The following is a 25,658-nucleotide window of genomic DNA, read 5'->3' on the forward strand; positions in this document are numbered from 1 at the left end:
AATTTTCAAATGAAAAAAATAAAAATCAGCATTTAAAAGAGGTGACAGACTAAGGGTTGACTGTTGACCTTCCAGGTCAGAGATGTTGCCACAAGGAGGAGCTCTGTATTAAACTTCTCCATAAATGGGGTTTTGCCCTCTGAATTTCCTGCCTTGTCCTAGTGAGACAAGGCTCTTTATCTTGTTCCCCAGGCATCACCCCTTCACAGGCTTCTTTCCCTGCGAAAGCTGGACAACATGACTTGGCTGAACGTTTAATTCATCAGGAAAATAAAACGGGTTTGTATAAACTGAACTTGTTTGTGTGGAGTTCTTCAATTTGTTTTCCAGATGGAAGAAAATGACCCTTGTTTTTTGTCAGTTAAAATGAGCTATTTTCATGTTTTCAAAAAAAAATGGGGGGGGGGCAACGACGACGACATTTTTTGTTTTAATTAAGGGAAGAAAAAGAAAAAAAAAATATTTTTTTTTTTTTGTCCCCTACTTTAAAAGGGGTGGGGAGAACAGAAAGTAAAGCTGTAAATGGAGTTTTTCAGTTCAGGCCTATATGTTGTTCAGTGCAAAATGGTTCTTTTCCCCATTTAGCCAGCAAGCTCCCAAACTGGTTATTTACCTGGCTCTGTTCCTTGGTCTTACCAATGCCAGGCAGAGCAAAAGTTACAACATGAAGGAGACAGAAAACAAAAGCAGAAAAGAAGCATTGGCATGGCTGCCCAGACACAGCAGGACTGGGGAAGTGGATGCCGTGGCACTGCTTATCAGGACTGGTGGTGCGCTGGTGCCACAGGAAGGGCTGGAGAAGCAGCAGAGCTGCCCTTGGACGACCAAAAAAAAGAGTTTCCAAGGAGAAATGAATGTGGGTGAACCAGAAGTGGGGCTGAGTGAATGGAGACCCCCAGGAACATGAGAACATAGGGTAAGGGAAGAGAAAAGAGCAGAGGAGTGTGGTTTGGGATCAGAGAGATGTGAAAGGCATGAGAGAAAGTACAAGGACAAGCTGAAACAAAACTGAAATAGGTATCACAAACTTACACACTAAAGAAAAAATACCTTTAGTGATGGGCAGGCACAGCAGCATTCCTATCCCAAACAAAACCATAATTTAAAGGCCAAATCTGACTCTAACCTTGAAATATGATTCAGAAAAATCCCCTAATGAGCTGCAGTACATCTGCCCAAACCCAAATAGATGAAGCCCTCGCTGCCAGCCCAGTTACCCTCAAGAAGAGCTCTTGTAAAAGTGGTTCATGGGTTTCCACACAGCTCTTGCCCTCTGGGAGATTTGTGGGGCTTTGCCATGGATTCATGCTCCACGGAGGGGAACAGGCAGGCAGGTCGTCTGCCCTCACGGGCCTCTGAGATAACTCTGTGGGCTGCTGCTGCAGTAGCCTGGTGCCAGAGTACTCAGGAGAAACTGAGATGTGTGGCAGCAGGACAAGCAGCATATGTTTTGATGAGCCACACACAGCATGCTGTATGATTTTTGCTCTGTCTGCTTCAGGAAGAAGAAATGTGATGTCGATAAAGCTAACTGTCAAATTATCAGAAAGTGAAATTATTTTGACATGCCAATTTAGAAATAAAAGTCCCAATTCCTGCAAGAAAATAATTTTGGCATATACGAACTGATTTCAGACACTTTCAACCCAGACCACTGAGGACAACTGCTCATCTTTTGGGACTCTGAGTGAGGTTTTGTTTCCCACATAGGTGCATTGCCACGTGTGCATGCCCTGCTAGATGCATACTCACTGCGGTCCACAGCTGAGCTTGGTGTTGAGCTGGAAGCTGAAGAGAAGCCTGGCAAAGCTGGCAAGCCCAGAGTTGTGGTATATTTCTCAGACCAAGAGATGTTCTCTCCTCCTGTCTCTGTGTATGTGTCAAGAGTGGCGTTGAGGGTGGAAGCTCCAGCATCCCCTGTGGCCGGTGGAGCTGTGCTGGGGCCACCTTGAGAGTGGACTTGAGGCCCTCCAGAAGCTGCATGACTTCTAGTGACACTAGAGACTGTCTGACTTGATAACATGGTCAATGGTGATCTGCTTTGCTCTTGAACTGCTGTGTCCATGGGTGTATTTGTGAGAGCAGCCTCTTGCTGCGATGCATCAGGGGAAGCCTCTGCCACCGAGCTTTGCTGTGATGGACTTAGGGTGGTCTGCTGCTCTGCTGTCACGGCCGGTTCCTCACTGGCTGCCATCTCCCTGGCCACGGGGCTGCTGTCGCTGCTGAAATCCATGTGTGGTTCTGTGTGTGGTGCCAGGCTTTTTTTCCTAGGAGCTGGAGGAGTACTGGTGGGAGAATCGTGATGAGGTGCTTGCTTCTCACCCAGGGGCAGCACTGCAGGCAGTTGTATGGTGGTGCTCATCTCAGAGCCTACCATCTCGGTGGCAGAGGGGGAAGCAGAGGTTGCAGGGTTTACTTCAGGAGCAAACTCTGTGCTGTCTGCTACTTCGAGAGCTGTCGTGTCAGTGAGAGGGTTCACGATCTCACCTGCAACACAACAGGCACACTTGCAGTGGAATATGAAACGGGACAAGGAGACATCAGGGCATGCCAGGTCTGGCCTGAAAATTGGGCTGAGACCACACAGACATGTGCAACAGCATTACAGAAACAGGTCTCGGATATTTCATTAAGGCATTGTAGCATGTGTGATTTTTATGGTAGTGAATCTGGTTTGTGCCTACACAAAGAAGCAGATCTGGTTCCTGGGTCTCCTCTTCTGGATGGCAGGCATGGATCATTACAGTGGAAAAAATTAGGCACACAGATACCAAAAAAGGAAAAAGTATGCCTCGTGTCTCTCTGCAATCAGTCTTCAGGCTATCAAGGGAGTGCTCAGAGAGATTGTATGCAAAGACATATATAAGGTTCATCTTTGTGTTCAGAGAGGTTCTCTTTAGCTAGGGACAATATAGATGCAAAGGTGCATCTATATACACTTTGCGTGCTATATAAATATTTGCAAAAAAACAGGTAGAAAAACTTGACTTATTCAAACTTTTCATGGCAAAGGGAAACTACATGCCAGTCTTTTGCTCACCTTCACAGTTTCTTCCAGGTCGGGATGGATTGGTGTCCACAGGTGTCTTGCACCTGCACAGGTACGAGCCCATCACATTGACGCAATCTGCAAACATGGAGCAGTCATTCTCGGCGTGGGAAGCGCATTCATCCCAGTCTGTAAGAGCAAAACCAGACCAGTCAGACAGCCCTCCAACTGGCTGCACTAAGCTAGAAATGTTCACAAATCAGTCCTTTCTTCAGCATTTGAATTTAAGAATGTGGTCTGCCTTTTTCACCATTTGCCTGACAGACAAGCTCTGAGAATTGCAGAATGCTATCTGTGTTGTTGTGCTGTCACATAAAAATTAACATTTGTTCTTGCACTCTTAAACATATTTTCTCAAAATACACATTATTTTTTCAGTTCTTTTTAAGGTTTTTTTTTTTAGAATTCAAAACATTTAAAGCAAAAAAAAAATACTGTAGGTTTGTACTACAGCTATATCATAAGCATATAGTTCTGCATACAGTACCTCCAGATCCATCAGATAATGAATAGTTCTGTTACCACTAGCTACCACTAGCTAGAATGCTAAATAGAGTCTGAATCCAAATTGTTTTCTGCTTCAGATAAAAGGTAAATGAAAATGAAAACAATTCCCACAAAAAAAAGCACACTTCAAGAGGAAATGCTAGGGGCAAAAACTCTTTTAATAAACCATTTATTTTCACAGGTAACACTACACAACTGTGACCCTCTTTCTGATAGTCTCAGAAAAAAAGGTCCTTGTTCATCAAGGCATGAATATTCTGTAAAGGTGTTCCTTAAATTTAATTTCAGCCACTCTGAATAAGTTAGAGATGCTCCTTGCATGGAGTTATGTACCAGTTTTATGGCTGAGTATCTTCACTCTTGAAGGATTTTGTTCTGGAGTCTTATACTACCATTTGCACCCTGCTCCAGCAGACAGGCAAAGTACGAGTTAACGCTTTGCACATGAATAATCTCAGTGAATTCCCTGTGACCTCTCCCTGTGTGCACTCACTTGTGCACATACATGCATTCACTGCCTCAGGGCAGAAAGTGAGGGAGAGCAGAAAACTAGACTGAGCACTGTGTCTTGGGTCAAATAATTTTGATCAGAGGCTAGAAAATTGTTTTGAACAATGTGTTGTCATAAGTGCTTCTTCTGCAAACATGCAGAGATTAGTCACTGTGATTATTACTCAGAAACAAAGGAAAGTCCCTGTCTAGAAACAGAAAGCACAGAGCATGTGTACATGCACATATGTGTGCATCTTCTTGCTTGCACACAGGCTTCCCCAAGCTCAATTCAGTTCTTTTTCCTTTCTTCCCCATTAGATAATTGTTGCCATTAGATAATTCCTTGTGCCTATGGCCAGCATCTCTCTGTTAATCTACAGCTTAAGCCACTTGGAGGAAATACAGGAGCATGCAGGACTGACTAAAGCACCAGCAATGAAAGTGCTCTCCCTGATGACTTATTATGCTGTGAGGTAAATGTGGCTCTTGATAGCTTCAAACACCACCCAAGAGACGCTCCAGTGCTAATTGCCAAGTAACTTACATTCTCTGGCTCCACAGGGCTCTGGGGGTTTCCTTTCCCATTACTTAGCATGACTTTTTAAGCAGCCCATCTCTGATAGCCACATTCAGCTACACATCAGGTCAAAACACTGATCTTGTCTCCTCAGTGCTCCATGGCAATAGTATGTGCACTCTCTGGTCTCCCCCTTTTGGCTAGTACCTTCCCCACAAATACCTCAACCAACAGTCCTACTACAAGCATTATTAAAGAAAGGAAAAGGAAAGGAAAAGGAAAGGAAAAGGAAAGGAAAAGGAAAAGGAAAGGAAAAGGAAAGGAAAAGGAAAGGAAAACACCACTATGTTTGCTCTGATTACACATTGTACCTTTAGGGGGTACATGCAATGGGTAAAAATCCATGAAACTCCTTGCCAAATGATGTTGCAGATGTGAAATGTTCATGTGACTTCACAGGGAACCCAAAATTTAAAATTCAGCTCAAAAGCTCATGGAGGAGAAACCCATAGAAAACTCTTTGGATTCAGGGAATCCTGGAGCTGAAAACAGTTGGGTGGCTAATAGAGTATTAGAAAGGGATGCTGCCTATAGTTGCCATATTCTTGCATGATATTATGCAATATGGGCCTGACTCCATGCAAGTCCCCTTTTCCTTCCTTACCATGCCTCACAAAACAGACCGTTTAGCACCTGTATTAATCATGGCAGAAAGATTACTAATTATATGAGACTACAAAGAGAGATGCCATTGCTCCACTCCCTGCAGTTCTGCTATCCCTCCTGGCTTCTCATCTTTGCAGTTCCAGAGCTGAACTCTCTCCTCTGCCATAGTCACGAAACCAAGCACGTTGCCTTTTGGTGGCCACTGAGGATCCAGGTGGCATCACTCCACAGGTGCAAGAAGAGCCATGTGGTCTTACTTCCAAAGGGCCCATCCCAGGGCACTCAGGGGTGAGGAAGCAATAGAGCCTATTATAAAAATCCTTTCCTAAGTCTCCCTCCTTGGAGATCTTAAAAGCCACCTAGACGTGGTCCTGGGTAGCCTGCTCTGGGTGGCCCTATTGAGCAGGAGGATTGGACCACATGGCCTCCAGAGGTCCCTTCCCACCTCAACCACTCTGTGATTCCGTATTTCCTCCATGCACTGCACTCCTTGGCCTAATTTTCCACATCTGACTTTAAGAAACTCATGTCAAACAAATGCCTCTCTGTGCAGAACTAGGAAATAGATTACTTTGCTCTAGCCCTAAGGAGGAGTGGGGGAGTTGGCTGCTCTCCTGGATAAGAGTGCTGCTACTGGAAGCCATCTGGCTTTTGTGCAACTGAAAAAAAAAAAAAAGCACACATCTATCTCCTTCTTCCCCACTCCTTCAGCCACAGGACACAGCCCCTGTGCAGCCAAGAGAGTATCAATAATGTTTGTAAATGATTTTGGCACATGCCTGCATCTTGCAATTCAGTTCCTGTTCGCACTGTGATGTTTGCAGGCTTCAGGTGCAGTTTGTCTCTTCTGTTTTTTCCTGTCCTTCCTAACCTCTGCATGCTCTGCAGCTCCAAAGGGAGCTTTCCCTAACTGCAGCAAATAAGCTTTTAAGGGCTCAGTACATGGAGAGAGAAGAATAGCCCATTTTGTTGACTTTGGCAACCCTTTGAGCTCTGGCTGGCTCTGCCAGCTGGGAAACCTGAAGCCAGAACTTAGCCCTTTGAAGATAAAAATGGTGATTACTGAAGATCAAACAAAGGCCTAGTTTAACATAAATTCCGTACGTGTTTCTTCAGTCCTATTCACTGAGAGGACATTTGGGAATTTCTCCTACCCAATTTCCTAAACCCTGGCCCAAGTACAACTCCACAGCCTTGAAGCATGAAACCATTTAGAGGGCATGAGTATCTAAGGGCTACAAATACCCCAAAGTAATCCTGCCCTCAGATCAGTGTGAGAGAGATATTTCAAACTTTCCGCAGTTCACAAAGGAGAGAGAGAAAGGAAAATTAATGTGGAAATTAAAGGCTCCTCTCCTCATTAAACACCATGGAGGGAAGTGGTGCCTGCAGCTACCTGGGGACAACCAGTGCTCCATCTTCTTTGTGGCTTTCCCTCCAACAAACCATCTAAACTCCACATACTTTCTCTTCCTATGAAGTACTTTTCAGGAAGAATGCTGGTGATACTGTGCATGATCAAAATATCAACACTGTTCTGTTGTCAAAAATAAATAAAAGTAAAATTTAAATTACCTTCTATTGCAGAGTTCTGCTGATCCACCAAAAGTACAGAGCCATTGTACAGGTAAGAAAGCATCGGGGCAAAGGTGGAGGCATCAACTGGAAACCCAGGATCCTGCACAACAATTCTGAGCCTCACAATGATGCTCCCAGCTCGCAGGGATTCGGTCTGCACTTTCAGTTTCCCAGCCTCATATAAAGCAGTAATGTTGGGTGGAAATGAATTCACAATCTGAGTAGAGTTAGAGAAGCAGTGACAATCAGGTACCCAGCAGCCACAGGTGATTTTTAAAACCACGGTGGTACTGTTTTTAAAGGTTTATATACATGCAACATCAGTAGGAAATGTGGTAAAAAGACAGAAAAGTTTCGAAGTATTTTGGAGATTATTTACACACACAGAAGTGTGAGTCTTCTTGGTGAAAAAAAAAAAAAAAAGTACTTGACACAGCCCACCTTCAAGGAAGAATCACAATTACACCATGGTTGATAACCAATCTAGTAAGTAGGCATATGAATTGAACAAATGGTGTTACTCTGAGCATTAATATTGATGTCAGTTTATGAGCTGGGAAGAGGTTAGTGGTTTTGCCTCACGTCCCTAGAAGACATCTCTGTTTTTGAGCCTTTTGTTCGTGCCTCCAGCTCAAAGCATGCCTTTGAGCATTCAGAACAGCACCATAGATCAGCTCATCTTTGCTCCCATTCAGGCAGTTTGCTCCAAAAATTCCTAAGTACAAGCAGTTAAACTGACCTAAGTTCAGATCTGGGTGAGGAGGCAAGAAAAAGAGCAGAGAGGAAGTGAGAAGGGGATGCTGTGCTCCCAGTGGGGCAGAAGCAACACAGATGGGCATCACTCCTTTTCCTTCCCAACTTCATGATGTCAGTTAGGTCTGCGTCAGCCTCAGAGGAGATTCACTGACAAAAATCCTCCTGCACAGCAAAAGCAAGCGATTTGCAACTATGGAAAATAAAACCATGTCAGGAGGTTTGACTTGCAATTTCTCATGAGTAAACGCCTCTTCTGGACTGCCTTTGAAAACACAGCTCCAATGTTGGTGCAGTGTTTATTTATTTATTTTCCCCTCAGATTTATATTAACAAATGTTTATGAGTGCCCTTTTGTTTTGGGAAAGTCTAGTTTTGGATCAAGATCTGAATTCCTCTGTCTGGGCCCTGTGCTATACAGCAAATCTGTAAGAGACTGCCACATCTGAAATGTCCTGCCTGTTTGGGAAGCCGAGAGCTGGAAGCAGAGTTCATGACTCAAGTTTTGTTGATGGCTGATTACACCTGAGCATTGACAGTGGCTGCACGTGGGCATGCAATGAATGGGGCTGGAGAAGAAAGCCTGGCCCCGCCGCTTTGCTTAAAGAAAAAAGAGCTCTGTGAGCAGCCAAACACTTAGGGAGAGGACAGCACTGAAATGAACGCCAGCAATGTCATTTCAATAATCCATTAAAGAGCCTCAAGTCAATTTAGTGTGTGCTTACTGCCAAAGTAAAGATCCAAGGAAAGGAGTCCCTGTTGCATGCCTGGATTTCTAATTCCTTTGCTCTTCTGTAAGGGAAAATTCTCATAAGCTCCATTGCTAATAAGACCAAGGGCTTGATCTGTTTAGTCAGTTGGATTTTGTTTTAATTATAAAGAAAGGTCATAGGAAACAATATTATAATTTCCAGGGGACATTTGAGCCAGGCACAAAATACTCTATTTCATTAAATAAATTCTAAATTGAAGAAAAATACATTACCCAGATATACTTTAGCATTACCTCTGTAAGCAACAGTCTTGAAAATTCTTCATATGCTGAGCTACTGGCGTCACAGAAATCTTCAGTGAAATTATAGTTGAGAATCCTCATAGTAACACCAAATATCTTAGCCTCTGTAAGACACAATATCAAAACACAGATTGACAAAGCAGAAGAGGAAAAGATCTGGTCAGAACTGATGCACCCAGACCAAAATATTAGATGCATAGCCCAGCACTGAGAGCCAGCAGGAACACAGTGTCAGTTTTGGACCTATAGCTACCATCACCTTCATGGCTATTTACCTGTTTTAACATTTTGATGGGAGATGCTGTTTTTTCCACAGGTTTCATAGCTGATCTCCACTGAATACATCACTCCTGCTTCCAGTCCAGACACATTTATTTTCATTTCCTCTGTTTTCAGGTTTTGTACAATCTCCTTGCCCTTGAACACTTGGACTTGGAAAGTATGGTTTAATGTAGACTCAACATGCCAGGACATTTCAAAACTATTGCTGGTGACACTGAAGATTCGGTGGTTTCTAATTGCAGAGGGATCTATTGCAGTCCCAGGAAGAATCATCACAGAAAAAGCAACATTTCTTCTTTAAAGCACTGTGATATCACAAATCCATTATACACAAGCACTTTGACAGTCAGTAGGGGAAGATCCTTTTACATTATGTCAGAGCAGATTTGGTCCCCTCATCCATGAACCATCCCACTAGACTGATTAATTGGGTATTTACTCTTTTTATTTCTTTTTACTATATATTTATGTGTTGAATCTCTAGTAACATTAATAACCATACAGTGAGCTACGGGCTCAGGCAGCAGAAATAAGTTTGGAAGAGTGAATCTGTGTACTCTACATGTCTTTACACCTGCTTTGCTTGTCACTTTCATCATTAAAATGCACCTCTTCAGGCAAAGGCTGCCTTGATTTATGCCTGGAAAAAACCCACAGATGGCAGCTTTTACAAGCTGAGGGTGAAGCAGGGGTGAGCATTTTACCTATTTATGCCATGCTAGTCCAGCACAATCATTGTCACATCAATGGGAAAAGACAGAACCCTTCAGAGATGATTCCTCTCCTCAAAGGAGGAGGAGGTGTCTAAATCGGGCAGGGTGTATTGCCTTCTGGCAGGGCCTGCCTGTCTCCACCAGCTAGAGGGAGAGCTGAGATGATGAGGACAGACTGGGCACACCTCCTGTAGACAGCTGCAGTTGGGTAAGAAGAACATCAGCCCCCACGCTAAACTAGAGACCACAGCATGCTGCTGCCACAACATCCATTCTTTCATGCTAATGGTTAGCCTCAGGCAAAGGGTTGTTTTCTTCAATTATTTCAATGGGACACGGTTGTTTCCAGGCTTCTGAGCCAGGTCGGTGCCAAAAGCACTAACGGCCATACCACCCTTGCTCTAGAAGGAATTTGGTCTAATTCCTTTAGTTTCAGTTTGGATCAGAAGCTGTGGATAAAGATGAAGGTCAAGAAAATTCAGCCTGCCTCTGCGAACTAGACAAAGAACTACTTAAAGCGATTTCCTCCCACAAGAAGAACAGGATGTTGTTAAAAAAAGATTGTGACCATTCTCATCTGAAAGGACTGAAGTCACTGATACAAAGATAACTCTGTCAGGCTTTGTTTCCGTCACAGTCCCTCAGACAGCTGTAGTGCATAGCAGGGAGCATTCACAGAGGCTAACTTAAATACAAGGTGGCTGTGGCCAGGTTCTTTGACTCATGCCCCACCAGCATCTCAGTGGCCATGGCCAGCAGGAGCTCAGGTGGCAGATCCTCCTGTACCTCAGTGTGGGACAAGCCCAGAATGTGCATTCAGCAGAGCCCAGGGACAAGTGAGTGGTGCCAGCCTCCTACAGCCCTTACTGGTGTGCTTCCTCATGCTGGAGAATTTGGATTACCTGTGGAAGAACTTGTGCTTGAATAGCACACCAGGCACCAGTGGATCAAGCCAGCCCCCCTCTTCCAGCAGCAGCCGTGGGGGTAACAGTGGGGCTTCTCCAGGGCTCACCTCACAGCTCCACAGCCCCTGATCCAAGTCTCCCATTACAGGACCCTCTCTCCTGCTGTTTCTGTAGGAGGAGATTCACTCCAAAACTACCATCAGCTTTTGTGAACACCCTCTTGTAACTCAACTAGCCCCAGGAAAAAGGGATCACAAAGCGCCTGAATTAAAGCAAGACAATATTCATTCAGATCCAAAGTTACTTACAGCACCCAGCATCTGTAGATTGGTTAGTTGTGGACAAGAGACTCGAATTACTTATAGATGCAGAGCTATTGCTAGCAGTAACGGGATCCAGCTCTGAGCTTGGAGTAGACAATGCCATGCCTAAGGGACAAACAGCATTATCGAAGAGTTAAAGCATTCCTAACAAAGCAAATCCAAAGTAATACCATTCACATTTTCACCAGCTAAAGAGTAGCAATAGAAGGAATATAAATAGAAATGAAAATAAACGTATTATCATATCACACAAGCAAAAAGCAATACATTATCTTAATTTTTGAGATTAAAGAATTGTTAAATTGTTTTCTAACTAGAGCATTGGATCTGCAAGCACTGATTTATCTCATTATCTCTAAGCCTATTAGCAGGCTCATTGGTGTCTGTTGGCTGTAAGTACATGCCTATATTCGTTGCTGAACTGGTGCTGAGAATTATTTCATGCATCGCTGAACTCCAGCTGCCTCCAGCAGAGGACTCGCTAACAGTGCAGCAGCTCAGGGTGGGATTGGACAGCAACGGAGTGCAGGCTGCAGTCACGCAGTCAAAACAGGAAGGAGACTTCATGTACAAATAGCGTCACTAATCGTGTTCCCCCGGGAGGCTGGGGACATGTACTGACAGTGAATGACTTGCTCTGAGAAGCAGTCAGGGTCTGAAGCTAGAGGTATTGGCAGGTAAGGACAGCTGCAGGTGAGGTATGAGAATCAGCCTGGAACTTTTAAATGAATACACTGCATTTCGTCATGAACAGCTAGCAAGCTGGCGTATACTGTGTATTGTTCCAGCAGGAGGAGAAAGGGCACTGCATGCTCCAGAAAACTTTACCTTATAGTTGCTCCTGCAGTTGGCAATAAAGCCCAGCAGAGACTTTCTCTGTGCTTCCCAAAGTGGCACCTACATTTCTTACCATCCTTTCCTGTGCTCAGCTGCTGAGTGTTGACATCTGCATGTTCATTCTCAGGGTTGCAGCTGTAGTAACCCTCCAGATTTACACAGGTGTTTTGCTTAGGACAAGCGTTGAATTCAGCATAGGAGCATTCATTGACATCTAAGAAGAAGAACAACACTTACACGGATACTGACAGCAGCATCAAGACTGCAGTGCATGTAGACCTGCTCTGGGTAGGATAAATTCTGTTTAAATAGGCAGTAACTCTGATCAAGCAATTCCAGATTTATGTGGGCACAATGAAATCAGAATGTCATCCTTCCCTGAAACTAGCCCCCATTCGGTTATAACCTCATCACTTTTTAGTCAGATTAATTGGGTTAAGATGGCAACTAGCAGCAGCTCTGTCTTACAGTTTCAGGGTGCCATCCAAACCTGAGAGAAGTCAGTGGCAGGGGAAGGAGATCTACCCAGGGATCTCACTGAAATCTGGCAGGAGTTTTCAAAAGTAAATACAGAAATAGAAGTGATGACAAATAGTGCTTATGGATACATTTCAGGAGGGAAAATATTCAGATGACTATGCAATAATAAATAGATTAAATTAATTTAAACCAAACACATTTAAATATTTACCTAACTTTTAAAAAGTAGGTTAATAAACAAATACTCCTTGTTTCATGCAAGTATCTGGAAGCACTACAAGTCCATAAAAACGGAGTATATCTGGTTCCCAAGAATACTAAAAACACTTAAGAGCCTATTTAATATGACTAGTGATTGTGCTACAAACTTGAATACCTTTGCTTTTTCATATGAAGTAGAGCTATGCTACTAGGAGAAAATACATTTATTTGAGGAAGCAGAAGTATTCCACTCCAAACTATTTATTCCAAAATTAACTACAACCCTCTCTTCATCCTATAATATCTGGGTTACAGCCATATTTGCAAAGGTTAGAAGATCCACTATACTCTGTTTTTGAAAGCCAATTGATAGTCATGTAGACAAAATCCCAGGTGAAGAGGGATGAAGCCCCCTGGAAAGGCTTCCCTCAGTGATATGATTGTAATGATTAACCTTGTACATCCGTGTCAATAACTTCATAGACACGCTTCACAATGTCTTTCAAGGAAGAAGAAACCTCTGCTAGTGGAGCTGGTTGATGCAGTCCGATGAGAACCTGAGATGCCACTGTCCCAGAGTATATTTCTGCTTGGTTACTCTGGATATGGTGCACAGAGGCATTCAAGGGCTGTAATGCACCAGTAATCTGGAAAACAGGTGAGCAAACACTTTGGTATCTCATTTCTTTATCAGTACAGCTGTACACAAATGAGACATAATCTATGCAATGAATATCACCAGAAACCAAGTGCAGAAAGCACCAATTCAGAAAATTCAGGAAAGCAACAACATTTAGTTATATATTTATGCAAGGTGAGCTCTTCTTATTATGACATTTCGCAAAAGAGTTACATGTAACTACATGTAAGAGTATAGTAAATCCAAGTTAAGGAAGATGTGGAGCTGCATGTCAGATCTTACATGCTTAGACAGGATATAATACAAGAAAATATGGAAAAATCTCTTTGACATGTAATGCTTAAACACCAAAATTGCCATAGACAGAATATACTTCAGACAGGCTTTTAAAGTGCACCCAAACTGTCCAACACTCCCCATGTCAAGCAACTAAAAGGACTGCTGGCAAAGGGAATGGAAAGAAAAGGGAGAAAGAAAAGGGAAGAAGGCTGATACTGAGAACTTGGAGAGACCCAAGGACTGCTCATTGCAACTGGGAGTCAGAAACCAGAGAAGGGTGGTGGTGATGGACTGAGCATTAGAAGTCAATATAGCAAACAAGGACTGGAAAACATTCCTTTGGGTGGTTCATTGCTAATCTTCATTTCTTATTTTCTATTTTTTGAGTGTTCAACTCTGCCATAGCTTGCTTTAGACCAGCTGTAACAGTCCTAGTATCAAACCAGTGTAAGAGTCTTAGATCACTGCCCACTACTCCTTGACACACAGGTACCGGGCCAAGGTTTCTCACTTTTTCAGGGTATCAGAAGTGGGAATTCAGGTAGGAGGAAGGATTAAATTCATGCAATATCCCCACACTACTGCTACCATCCATATTCTCCTGGCTGTCAGTGCTAAACTGGTATAGGAGAAGTTTCCTTTGCTACTTGCCCATACCTACATAGAAACTGTGGAGGAACAGAAATAAAAACAGTGATATAGAGAACTTTCTTCTTGGGTACCTTTCAAAGGCCATGTCCAAGCCTAGTCTTCTCCATGAGGTGGTGACATGTACTAGGGAAAAGGCCTGGAGGGTCTTTGTGCAAGTTCATTGATGCCTTTCCTAATTACCACTCAATGGACAGAGAGATCCCCCTTGTCCAAACATAGCTGTAGTTTGTAGCTTGGCTCCCTCCTGTAGACCCCTCTTTAAAGAAGTGGGCCAGAAGGGCAAACACCTCACACCCTTGTTATGGTTTGGTTTTCTTTGGTTGCCTCAGTTTCTTCCTCCCTGTGGTGGCTGGGGCACTGAGAGGCGGGCCGGGCTGCTGCCCTGTGGGCCTGCTCATGTTGTTACCATGGCCACTGCTCATCCACGCAGGAGGCAGAGCCTCTGACTGATGGAAAAAGCAATTCCCTGCTGTCTCCTGGGGCGCTGCTGCTGTGGGAGAGGTGACAATGAAATGCCCTTGCTCCAGACAGGGTCCCTCACCACCAGCCTAGGTTCTCACTGGGTTCTTGCACTGCACAATCCACCTTCCATGTAGCTCCCAGTGTCATGGATCAGAGCTCTCTCTTGAAAGGTTCAACTCAAAACCAAGCCATGCAGACCATGAAATCCAGACACAGTCTGTCATAAACTCAAAACTGAGCTGAGCTGAAGCTGGAATAAAGCAGGGAAACTATTTCAGACTGTGAAAACTTTCTCATCCTCCTGGCAGAGACCTGAAAAATTTACTATAGAAGCTGCTAGATCAATTTTACTTGAGCCCTGTGAGGATGAGACTGACATTCACCAACCATCAATACATGAGGGCCAAAAAACAGGGTGAGCAGCTGGCAAGGTGGTATCCAGCTCAGAGGACCATGGGTTCCCTCCTGGGCTGAAGCAAGTGGTAGTCAGCAAGTAACGGAGACGTAGACATGATGGGCAACACACGAGAGTGCCTGAGTTTGTACGTACCATGGAGTGCAAAAGGCGTGAATGGTTCAGAAGGTGGGAATCCACTCTGATTAATTCATTAAAATCCATCTTCACCAGCACTGTCACGTTGTACCAGAATATCCTTTCTGAAGCATACAAAATAAAACAGCCAAGTCATCTGAGGTGGGATGCTATACAAAGCTACGGAGCTGTAGGCAGGCTCCAAGAAACCAAGGCAAACTTTAACTTTGAGGTTATGAAGGGCCCATGTGCAGCCATCAGCTACTGCTCCAGTCACCATATTCTGCAGACAGCAGCATCAGCTGAGGAGGAGAAGCTATGTGAGGTCCAACAGACCTGCAACACCCCCTGCTCAGCCTCACAGGCACAATCTCTGAGAACGAATATCCTGGAGCTAACCCAAGGCAGATTCCCATATTTGTTTTATGAAGAGCTATGGTAACAGTTGTTGTTCTGCCCACTCCCACCCTCAGAAGGAAAAAATAAGCACATTTCTATTAGAAGCAGTCTTGAATTTATCAGTAACATACCCTCTGGCTTTGGATCCACACAGCCCTCTCCTTTGGATGAGTTGCAGCACTTTTTAAACCCTGGACATTCAGCATCGAACGTGCAAGGATAATCAGATGTTTCCATATTCTCCATTGGACAGATACCAGGTCTTGAGGCAAATACACTGGACCTGTTAAGTGCTAAGTAACAAAAACATTTCTGAGAACAAAAACACAGAAAATTGTTTCCATAAAACCGTGCCATTTAATTTATAGCAAACACTTCCTCCTCATTTTAGAAGTGTGTCTGTTCTGAGGTTTTCATGGGGACAAAACGGGAGCCTAAATGCCTTTATTTCATTTCAGAAGTGTAAAAGTTCTCAGAATTTTCTCACATTCGTGACATTTCTGCTACAGAAATATTGAACTGATAATTTTCCACTAATGACAATGTATAGACAGATAGATAGGCAGCATGGTAGATTAGATAAATAAATGGATTCTAAATGTGGAGAAATCGGAGCACTGCAAGACAGAAAATGTACATGGTGCCAGCTATGACTAATCCAAATGCTGAATAACGATCAAAGCAAACAGGTAGTGTCTACGCTAGAAATCAGAAGTTTTTATTTAATCTTTTCCATTCATTTTGTGGTTACAATTTTTTGATCCTACAAATTCTTGGTCCATTAACCAGGCAATTAAAGTCAGCCTAGAGAAAAATAAAAGTTACTCCTGTCATAGAAGGTTGCAGTGTGGGAAAACCACATTTCAACATAATAAAGTCCACAGCAAATGAAAGGTCTATAGCAAACTATAGATCTATCATGAGCTGCCGTTTCTGAGGGTTTCCAATTTCTGTTATCCCAAGGCTCTGAATAAAAGTAAATCTGAGGTTTCTGAGAAGCAGAAGGGAATAATGAATCTATGACTTTTGGCCTCAGCAAAGTAGGCTTCTTAAAAAGGCAAATGATACTGATTCATCAAGTTTTAAACTAAATCTCTGTCACTTGCTGCCACATGCACATGCCAAGTCCCCCTCTCCTCCAATTCATGCTAGACTGGAACTGATTGCAAAGAGCCTTGGCAGATACCATAACTGATCTCATGCTTAGCACTAAAAATCCTCAGTTCAATCTGCAGTCCATGGCATGCAGAACTCAACACATACAATTTTCAGTCACTTTTGCATCTGGGCATGCAGTCATGTTTGCATTAAGAAATAGTATATTACCAACAGTGGTTTTAGTATTATGGTCTTTGCCTTCTAGTGGTCCCACAGTACACTTTTCAAGGGTCTTGGAAAGGTAATTAAGAAAATTAATTATCATTTAATAATAGGGGCCCACACCGCTGCTGAAAAGCGTGCCAAACCCCATAAGCTGGGGAACAGTGAAGGCACAGAGTTGAGACTCTCAGCAGCATGTAGGCTATTTGCACATGTAACTTTGAAGTTTTGCATGCAGAATATATAGGACAGCACCTCTGCACACTGTTATATTGCATTTGATATACTCTATTTGTATACCCTTTGTATAGCCAGTGAGCATACACTTTAATGGGACTGTGAGCATCTTTCAAGTAGAGTTGGTGTTAGACCTACAAGAGCTCTGGGCAGCAAATAAGGAAACTCTACTCTGTACAATCTGACCCAAACTACTTCTGGGTCCAGCAAGCCCCGTAGTCCTGTTCTGCTTCCCAGCATGGATCAGGACCCTCTGCTTCTGACTCTGGGACTGGCGCTGCAGGTCATTCCCTCAAATGGGTCCGACTGCTGGAAAGCCTCTTCCTGATGAGCCAAGTTTACTCTGGTAAACTTGACTCAAGCATTAAAAATCTCTCAATCTCTAAGATTCAGGTGCAGTTCCAGCAGGTTTGAAGTTCAAAGCAGCTTTTTGACCCAGGTCCTTTTCTGCCATGCTGAACTGTGGTGTAAACGGTTTAATGGGTCACGTGCAATCTCAGAAAACACTATTGTGTCCTGGCTGAGTGCCACCCTAGCCATTTATCTAAAATCTAAAGGTCATCATTTTCGCATCAGCGGAAACTGGGATGGATTCACATCACATTTCTGCCTAATCACGCCAGATGCACTTTGCAAATTTGATTTACTCTTTCCACTTTGATCATCTTTGAGGATGGTCACCCAGAGCTACAACACTAACCAAGCAACACGGCCAGCACCAGGGAGCGAGCTGGGCAGCTCGTCCATCAGTCAGACAAAGTGTGGACTTTCCTCTGTTATCTGCATCATTGTGCAGAAGGAGAAATGCAGCACTCAGTGCTTAGCAACTGAAAGCAGCTACCAACCTGTCCCCAGGAGAGCCACTGGGCTGGGAGATAGGTGCTGAGGGACAGCACTGGCTCAGCTGCAGCTTCTCTCTTCTCCCTCCTTCCACCCAGAGCTACCAGGCTTCACCCAGAGGGTGTGGCAGAGCAGGGGGCCAAAACTCTGAGCTCATCTCAGGCATCAGAAGGTGAAGACAAATCTATGACAATACAGAAGGAGCTCCTGGAAAAGCCTGTTGCAAAGGCAGACTGACAGTTTTCATCACACAACCCTGTTTTCAGGGTCTTCGAGCATTGCTAGCCTTTACCTGCTCAGATGGATATTGCCCACCCTGTCCAGTGCTTAAACGGGATGGAGGGCAGGGTCTGGATGTGCAGGCTTGGCATCTAACAAACACTCAGTGCCCTTTCCCATGAAAAGCCTTATTATTCACTGCAACATATCCAGGAGCCGGGGGCTGAGATTCGGCAAGGACACAGCTGTGGGACGAAGGGGGAGCACGGCCTTCCAAGCATAAAAGCAGCCTGTGCATGCTCAGGAGAAACTTGTTGAAATTTAGCCAGAAGGGGCTGCTCCCACCAGCATCACCATAACGTGGCCATGCTCTGCCACGGTGCCACTCGTACCAGCAAATGATGAGAGCTGGAAGGGGCCCAGGGTGAGGCCACAGCCATCCTGGGGCTTAGTGCAGTTGGAAAAGGCACCAGGTGGTGAGCTGAGTGGGGCAGATAGCTTGCAAGGAAAGGCTACTAAAGAGACTGGAATTTTGCTGTGGAAAGGAGAAGGCTGAGGGGGATGCAATCAGGGTTTACAAAATCTCTGGTGACAGCCCAAGCAGTGGGGACAGCCGTGCCACAAGTCCCCGCTGCCCCGGTTAGACCCAGCATGCATCATCTGCACACAGGGGCTGAAAGGTCCCAGCCCTGCTGCGGAGCTACCTGGACACCTGAAATTAAATTTATTGTTATTGTTATTGTTATTGTTATTGTTATTGTTATTGTTATTGTTATTGTTATTGTTATTGTTATTGTTATTGTTATTATTATTTTACTTTACTGTTGTTTTTCTGAAAATCTGAGGAAGTTATTCACATAAAGCATTCTCCAAATGAACTTTGCAAATCAAGTTCTCTCATTAAGAAACTCCAGATTAAAGGTGTCTGGACCTTCTTATTTCAGCCTTTTTGTACACGTGCCAAAAAAAACAACCTCCATCACATGCTGATGCACTCTTTGTCTTCCTGGCCAGGGATCAGTCAGGGTAAGATGGCAGATAAGGAAGGAGACTCTTGCCTGAAGCTCTCTGGTTTCACCTTAGGTAGCATCGTAGAAGGTGGGTGCCAAACCAGCCACCAGAAGTAACCACACATCTGACCCAGGCAGACAAAACCTGCTTGGAGAATTGGACCCTGCCTCTGCCTATAAAAAAAAAGACATGCAAAATACTGGGGAAGTCTCCTGCAAGAAGCTCATAACCACCTTTCCGATACATGAGTTTCACAGGTCCAGGAACCAGATCCACAGCTCTGGGATATGCTCAGCAATCGGAGGCTACTCAACCATCACCATCAAGGGCACAGGGCTCCACGCTCCAAGCGCAATGGTGATGAAGGCAGCACTAGGCACTCCAGGGATAAAAATAAATAATCAAAGAGTAGAAATCACACCCTCGGTGTCTCAGAGTGGGCACATGGAATGATGTGATCCAAGTCTCGCTGCAGTTGTGAAAGGCAGAAAACCTCCCTCTCCTCCCACAGGCTTCGTGAAGATAAATTGCTGTCTGGGCATCACCCCGGGATTCACCTCATGAGGTGATAAATAATTCTCTGTTCAGAGAGAGGCTTAGCAGAGCACTGAAACACGCTGTGAAAGCAGAGGCCAGGACAGCGCTGCTGGAATGCCCTGTAGGGGGGCTGTTGCCCCTGAGCACCACATGGAAATGTGGTCCTCAGGGCAAGGCAGAGGGGTCGGGTAATTAACAGGGTTTATTTGCATGCATAGGCAAAAGGAGAGGAAACAATGATTGTTTTTATTTAATTCTAACTTTAGAATTAATTCTAGCACTTTTTAGCTTTTAGAAATATATATATATATTTTAAAGTTAAAGTAGTTTGTGTGTGTGCACACATATATAGCACCATCCTAACGGACTGATAGGCAGCTAGTGAGAACTACCAGAGTATCTTGACTCATGATATAGATATTTTTGCCCCAACAGTAAATAATAAGAAAAGCAAAGCCTGTCGTATCTCAGGCAGGGATAAATGTTTCCTTCCAGGAAGAAAGCGAGGGGAATGGCGAGGACCAGGTTTCTCTGAAAGGTCATGCAGACCCTCCAGCTTCTGGTAGGATGGAGAGTATGCCAGCATGGATAACATCAAGAAGAAAATAACAGTAGTTTAACAGCATGCTGTGCCGTAATTTCAGCAGTTCCAGTTTCTCTTTTCATCATTTATTTAAGACTGTGTCTAGACAGTGCATTACCATTCACAGAATATATGACTAATGCCCTGAAAAGCAAAGATACTGGAATAATCTAAACAGAGAAATTACCTAGAAGCGAGACAAACCCTTTTATGGTTTAAAATATTCCCAAATCTACTTTGACAGGAAAAGAGTCAAGGTGACCACAGTATTTCATGGACAACCCTGCCTAGAGTGTATATCAACAATGTGGCAAGGGTGGATCAGAAGTTCTGCAGCTAAGCTTTACAGGAGATTTACAGATTTGTTAATGTTAGAAAAAATCTCACTGACACTTCTCAAGCCTAACATTCCTTCAGAGGTGCTTTTAAAAGGCATACAATTGTACCGGAAAAAAAATATTTAAAGTGTTACCAGGACGCCTTCTTCTCCACCCAAGAAGGTGATCTTGAATTCCGGCGGCTCTGAAGCACTTTGAAAATCATGATCCCTCAAGGAGTTCCTTGTGCAAATAGAGGTAAACAGAACTAGCTGGCCACCCTTCAACATCTGTCTGACACAGTTATTTTCTTCTACTAGGAGATCAACAAGCAGTTTTCTCCAACTGCTTCTCCACCTTGTCATTGGATTAATTTATTTACACTACGCATGTGCACACATGCATGCAGATGCATGTATTTGAAATGACCTTACTGAAGTTGCTATTCAACACTAATTAGATCTTCTGGAGAGTTTTCCCAGCCTGTAACTGCTGCTTGAAAAACATGCATTATCAGCAGTGGGTCCTATGCCCGTCAAGCAAGCTTGCCTGGAAATACCATAACATGCAGGTCAAATTGTGCCCTGGCTGACACTCCACCACAGCCACAGAGACAAAACAATTGCAGGATACAGTAAGTGAGGGATGATGTGTGCCTAATTATGCTTTTCTTCTTCTTCTCTTGCACATTGTTTTAAGAACAAATACAGCACAACAACCACTTCTGTGTTCTGACCTTTCTGTTAAAAGCATTTTCCTGATAGATACAGTATTCTACTAGCATATATTGCAAAAAAATACCTTGCAAAAATGTTTGGAGATTCATTTTTCCAGTGTTCTGAAGCAATTTAAATGTAGGATGAACACATTCTTCTCGGTGCATTCCATGACAAGACATACAGCTCATACCCTCTCACATCACATTATATGACCCAATGCAGGAGCAGGTTTGGGGACATTCCCATAGAACTGAGTCAATCAAACCCTGTGACCCAAAAGGAGGATCAGGACTGCAATAGGACCTTTCCTTTTTGATCTTTTGTTACAGTGTCGACACTATATAAATTACCACAACCATAACGTGAAAAGGGGAAATGGAGAAATGCAACGTCATGCAGAAAATAGGAGAAAAAATTATGTCTTGCAGAAGTGTGCTGGATGCTGGAACAATCCAGTGCTGTCCTATCTAATCCAAGACCTACTCCAAAATCAATCTAAGACTAGATCTTGGATTAGATAATCTAGTTCAGAATAAAAGCATACAACTTTTAATTAATTTAATTAACTTTTAATTAATTAAAAACAATTTTTTAAAAATTTGCATGGGTATAACTTGAATCTTCTCAAATATATATTATCTAGTGCAAAATGCTACCTGAATATTTTTTTCCAAGTACAACTCCAGCTTGACTACAGATGTTCTTAAGGGACTTAATATAAAGAAAACTAAATTCCTCTTTTATCAAAAAGGTTTCACAACACCTTCCACTCCATTGTAATGCTATTGAAATCATATCAGTTTATACCAAACTTACTTGAGTAAACCAATACCCGTTGGGACTTTGTCACAGGAACCCTTTGGAAACTTTTTGGAAACCCATTTTCCCCCAGGAATCTCTTCCACCTGTGACTCAAGTCTTGCTAAAAATTAGGAATTTCTTGTTTATAACTGCTAGTTCTGAAGTGGGAAGGCAGAATAGTTTCCATCTTGAGTCAAAGATGATTCCCAGGTAGAGTCCTGTTATAACTCAGAAGGTAGATCAGATCCACTACAAGGTTCACTACTTTCAACAACATAGCCCTAGATAACCAAGGAAGCACCTGAGAAAATGGGCCCTAACGTAGCTTTGATAGGAAGATGGTTGGTACCATCTTCCCCAAGGCCACAGGTTGTTTGAAATTAACACCAAAATTGAGCTAGAAGCCTGGGAACTGACCTTGCTCCAAATGAAAGGAAATATTATTGTTAGTGCATACTAAATTACTTTTGAGAAGAAAGCTCCTAGAGTAGATGCAAGCACACTGGCAGCAGACACAGCACACATCAAGGCTACATGAGTTATCCCACTTGGCCACAGATTTTGACCTGGACCAGGACAAGTACTAAGCCCTCCTTGGGATGACAAACAAGCTCTTTCTTCTTGGTCACCATGAACTGGCAGGAGTTTGTGAATAAGGCTGGCAAACAGGAAGAACCAGGAGCATTAGTGTTTCGTGTTTACTCCTTCCCATGTTGGGCTGAGTTTACTGTGGATTTTTACAGACTCACTCATTTCGGTGAACAGGAACGTATTGCTCAGGGCTGAACTAAGCCTTTACATGTCTCAGTTTACATGAATCCTCCTCTAGCAGAAGCTTTTATATTAACTATTAATCTGACTGAAACTTACCTAAAGAGCAGTAGAGACCAACTTGTTCATATCCTTCACAGCAATCGGTAAGGTTGGTGGTCTCAGGGACTTCAACTGTATGATACAGTGTTTTATAATATGTCCGGGGACATACCATCCACGGGATCCATCCACCACAGGAAGTGTTCTTCTCATAGGACTTTTGGTAGGCAACCATCTTAAACACATTTTTGGTCAGGCTATAGTTGCACAGATGATAGCCTAGCAAAGAGAGGCCTTTTTCTAGAAGAAAAATAAAAATTAATATTAGTAAAATAAACAGGAAAGAGAGGGATCAGTAATAACTTGTCACCCTGCAGCATAAGTTCCCTGCAGTGTCTAGTTAAATATGCTGTTATGAGAAAGCAGTGACAGCATCAACACAGATGAATGACTTCCAGGGAGGCTGATGTTAGGAAGAATGTTACTTAAGAAAATGGACAGAAGAAAGGATTAGTAGTGACTGCTTGTCATGGGAATCATTTCAGTCATAAAACGATCCGTATTGGCAGAAAATTCAAAGAGCTCTCAGTGCCTTCAGGTACAAAGCAGAAAAAGGGTAATTTAACTCAAGTACTTGTAAAGTAAATTAATACACATTAATAGATATTAACAGTGGAGCAGAATAGGCACTTCCAGAGCAGTCATCCAAGCACTTTAGATGTCCACTCCAGGCTCATGCTGCTGAAGGGTTCATCTGGCTGTGCTGACTATGACTGGAAAGAAGGGTGAGCAACTCATGGGCAGATGAGTCATGGGAGGTGTCTGGAACAAGACATCCTTCAGACACCACCCTAGGCTAAAACTGTGTGCTCATACATCACTGGGGAGGACTTTCAGGTATCTGAGACAAAAGGTATTCCTGGAGCTTCTGTGTTGCCTGCCTGCATTTGTAGTAGACAGTATTAGACCAGGTCCTCTGAGAGATGCTGCGGTTCCTTCAATGTAAATGAAGTTAGAGGTAAGTTCATTAACTACATAATTTCATACCAGTTTGAGAATGGGGCTCAATTTCTGAGGTTCTGAAACTGCTCACAAGGAGTATTAAAGTTAGTTTTGTTACATGCTTTACTTAAAACTGAAGTACTTGAGCGGGAGCAGTAAAAAGAAAACAACACCACCACAGATGGGATTGAATTAGCATTGAGCAACCTACAGTCATCTTACAGACATTAGGCTGTCCCTTAATAAGATGTTATACAAGCCTTGGGGCTGAGTCACCCCATGTCCCATTTGGGAAGGAGACGGGATAGAATTAAAAAGGCCTTTATCATCCTTGAGACAAAGCAAAAGATACTTTAATAGGGATAAATATGATTTAGCTGCAGAGATTCGAATGTGGTAGGATTTTTTTTTTCTAAGAGCTCTTAGGGGACCTGGACCAGTCAACACATGGACTGAAGCTAACATAGCATACACAACAAGCATAAAATGGAAGTATTTATCGCTTGTCTTATTTGTACAGCTTATCTCTTGCCAGAGAAGATGAAACATGCAAAAACAATTTGAACAAAGAAACAAAAAAGTTACTCAGGTTCTTAGGAATCATGTGCTTTTATCATGTTTAGCTTTCCAGATAAACAAATAATGTATGTACAATTAGAATAGGACTGGTAAAAGAGCTTAGAACAGGATGATGCATGTGCAGTGCAAGGACAGTCCAGCAGAAGTCACGGGACAGATGCCGTAGGCCACAAAATGTCCCTCAAGCTGATTCCACCAAGTGACTCAGAAGGCCTTCCTCCAGGAAGGAGGACAGAGGTCTGATCATGAAAGCCCGTAGCCAGCCACAGCCTCCCTCCCCAGCTGAATTTAGGACATCCCTCAGGGAGAAGGGAAACAAGAAAAAATCTGCGTTTGGGAGCAGAAATCACAGATCAAGGACTGTTCTTCCAATGCATGTGACTGATTACCACTTTATATCAGGCACAAGCAGCTGAGTAAGGAGAGCACTGGAGACCGATGTTGTCAGTGCAGAGCAGAGGCTGCAGCAAAGGCATAGCACTGGAAAGCTAAAAATTCCAGAGTCAGCTGAGCTGGCTTAGGCTTTACAGCAATGTGCAACATAAATACAGGTATGAAACTGAGAATAAAATGGTATAGAATTAGACACAGTTTATAATTAGAAGCTACAGCTGTCATAGCAGATATGAAATCATATTTCATTCTTAAACATTGATACTAGCTATGGAATGAGGCTGCCAAAGCCAAAAGAGAAGGTCTGATTCATGGCTCTGGAGGTACAGAAAGATACCCTCCTGGAAGAGGTTAGACTGAAGGTGACAGGAGAAGGTGCAGCTCCACCAACCTTACCGTCACCCGCCACATTGATCCAGTTTAAAATAAGTTTTGGCACTCACAGCATTCAATTATTTGCTGACAGCAGTTTCCTGCTGAGCAATGTGGCTTAGATCAATTTGGGCTCCTTAGCAAATTGGCTGTCAGTTCTCATTAGCCCCCATCTATGGGATTATGGCACTATCAAGCGGAATCAAACAACACCGGCTGCTTTTTCCAGCAGCACATAGTTAATAGCAAAGCAGAAGAAGGGAGTCCCCTACCATTGGCAGTGCTATGTTAGTCATCTCTGGGCTTCATGTTTTTATCTTAGCAATCACCAGCTTTCAGCACTGGCAGAAAAAAGTATTAATTTTATTGTGTTAAGCAAGAGGAAGAAAAAAAACAAAAACCTTAAAGCACCTGTTTTGTTAATAGAAATAGATACTCAGGAGAAAGGCTGCAAGGGAAGCCTGTGTTAGGAGCAGGCTGCTCAGGACTGAAAGTCAAACCCAGAGCAGAGCCAGAAGCTGAGAGCAGAATCAAAAACTCAGCAGCAAAAACAAATAAATAAATAAATACAAATAAAAATAAATAATAATTAAAAAGATGGCTTTTACACCACAGACTTAGTTGCAATTCTGGA

At 43.2% G+C, this 25,658-nt stretch overlaps 1 protein-coding gene across 1 annotated transcript in view; it reads right to left on the bottom strand.

Annotated features, from left to right (window-relative positions):
* UMODL1 (uromodulin like 1) overlaps positions 1-22,973 on the bottom strand; it is a gene marked incomplete at its 3' end in the record, with an annotated part of 40,941 nt that extends 17,968 nt beyond the window's left edge. The window contains exons 1-11 of the mRNA XM_084298299.1: positions 22,736-22,973; positions 15,413-15,574; positions 14,901-15,007; positions 12,773-12,965; positions 11,711-11,851; positions 10,786-10,905; positions 8,853-9,107; positions 8,569-8,681; positions 6,807-7,026; positions 3,041-3,178; positions 1,753-2,487 (exon numbers count right to left, since the gene is read on the bottom strand). Coding sequence (XP_084154425.1) covers positions 1,753-2,487; positions 3,041-3,178; positions 6,807-7,026; positions 8,569-8,681; positions 8,853-9,107; positions 10,786-10,905; positions 11,711-11,851; positions 12,773-12,965; positions 14,901-15,007; positions 15,413-15,574; positions 22,736-22,913 — 2,362 coding nt within the window. The 5' untranslated portion in view covers positions 22,914-22,973. The remainder of the gene's footprint in view (positions 1-1,752; positions 2,488-3,040; positions 3,179-6,806; positions 7,027-8,568; positions 8,682-8,852; positions 9,108-10,785; positions 10,906-11,710; positions 11,852-12,772; positions 12,966-14,900; positions 15,008-15,412; positions 15,575-22,735) is intronic.
* Between the last annotated feature and the right edge of the window lie 2,685 nt (positions 22,974-25,658).

The sequence above is a fragment of the Netta rufina genome, assembly GCF_964035555.1.
Source record: "Netta rufina genome assembly, chromosome: 1".
Taxonomy (NCBI): Eukaryota; Metazoa; Chordata; class Aves; order Anseriformes; family Anatidae; genus Netta; species Netta rufina.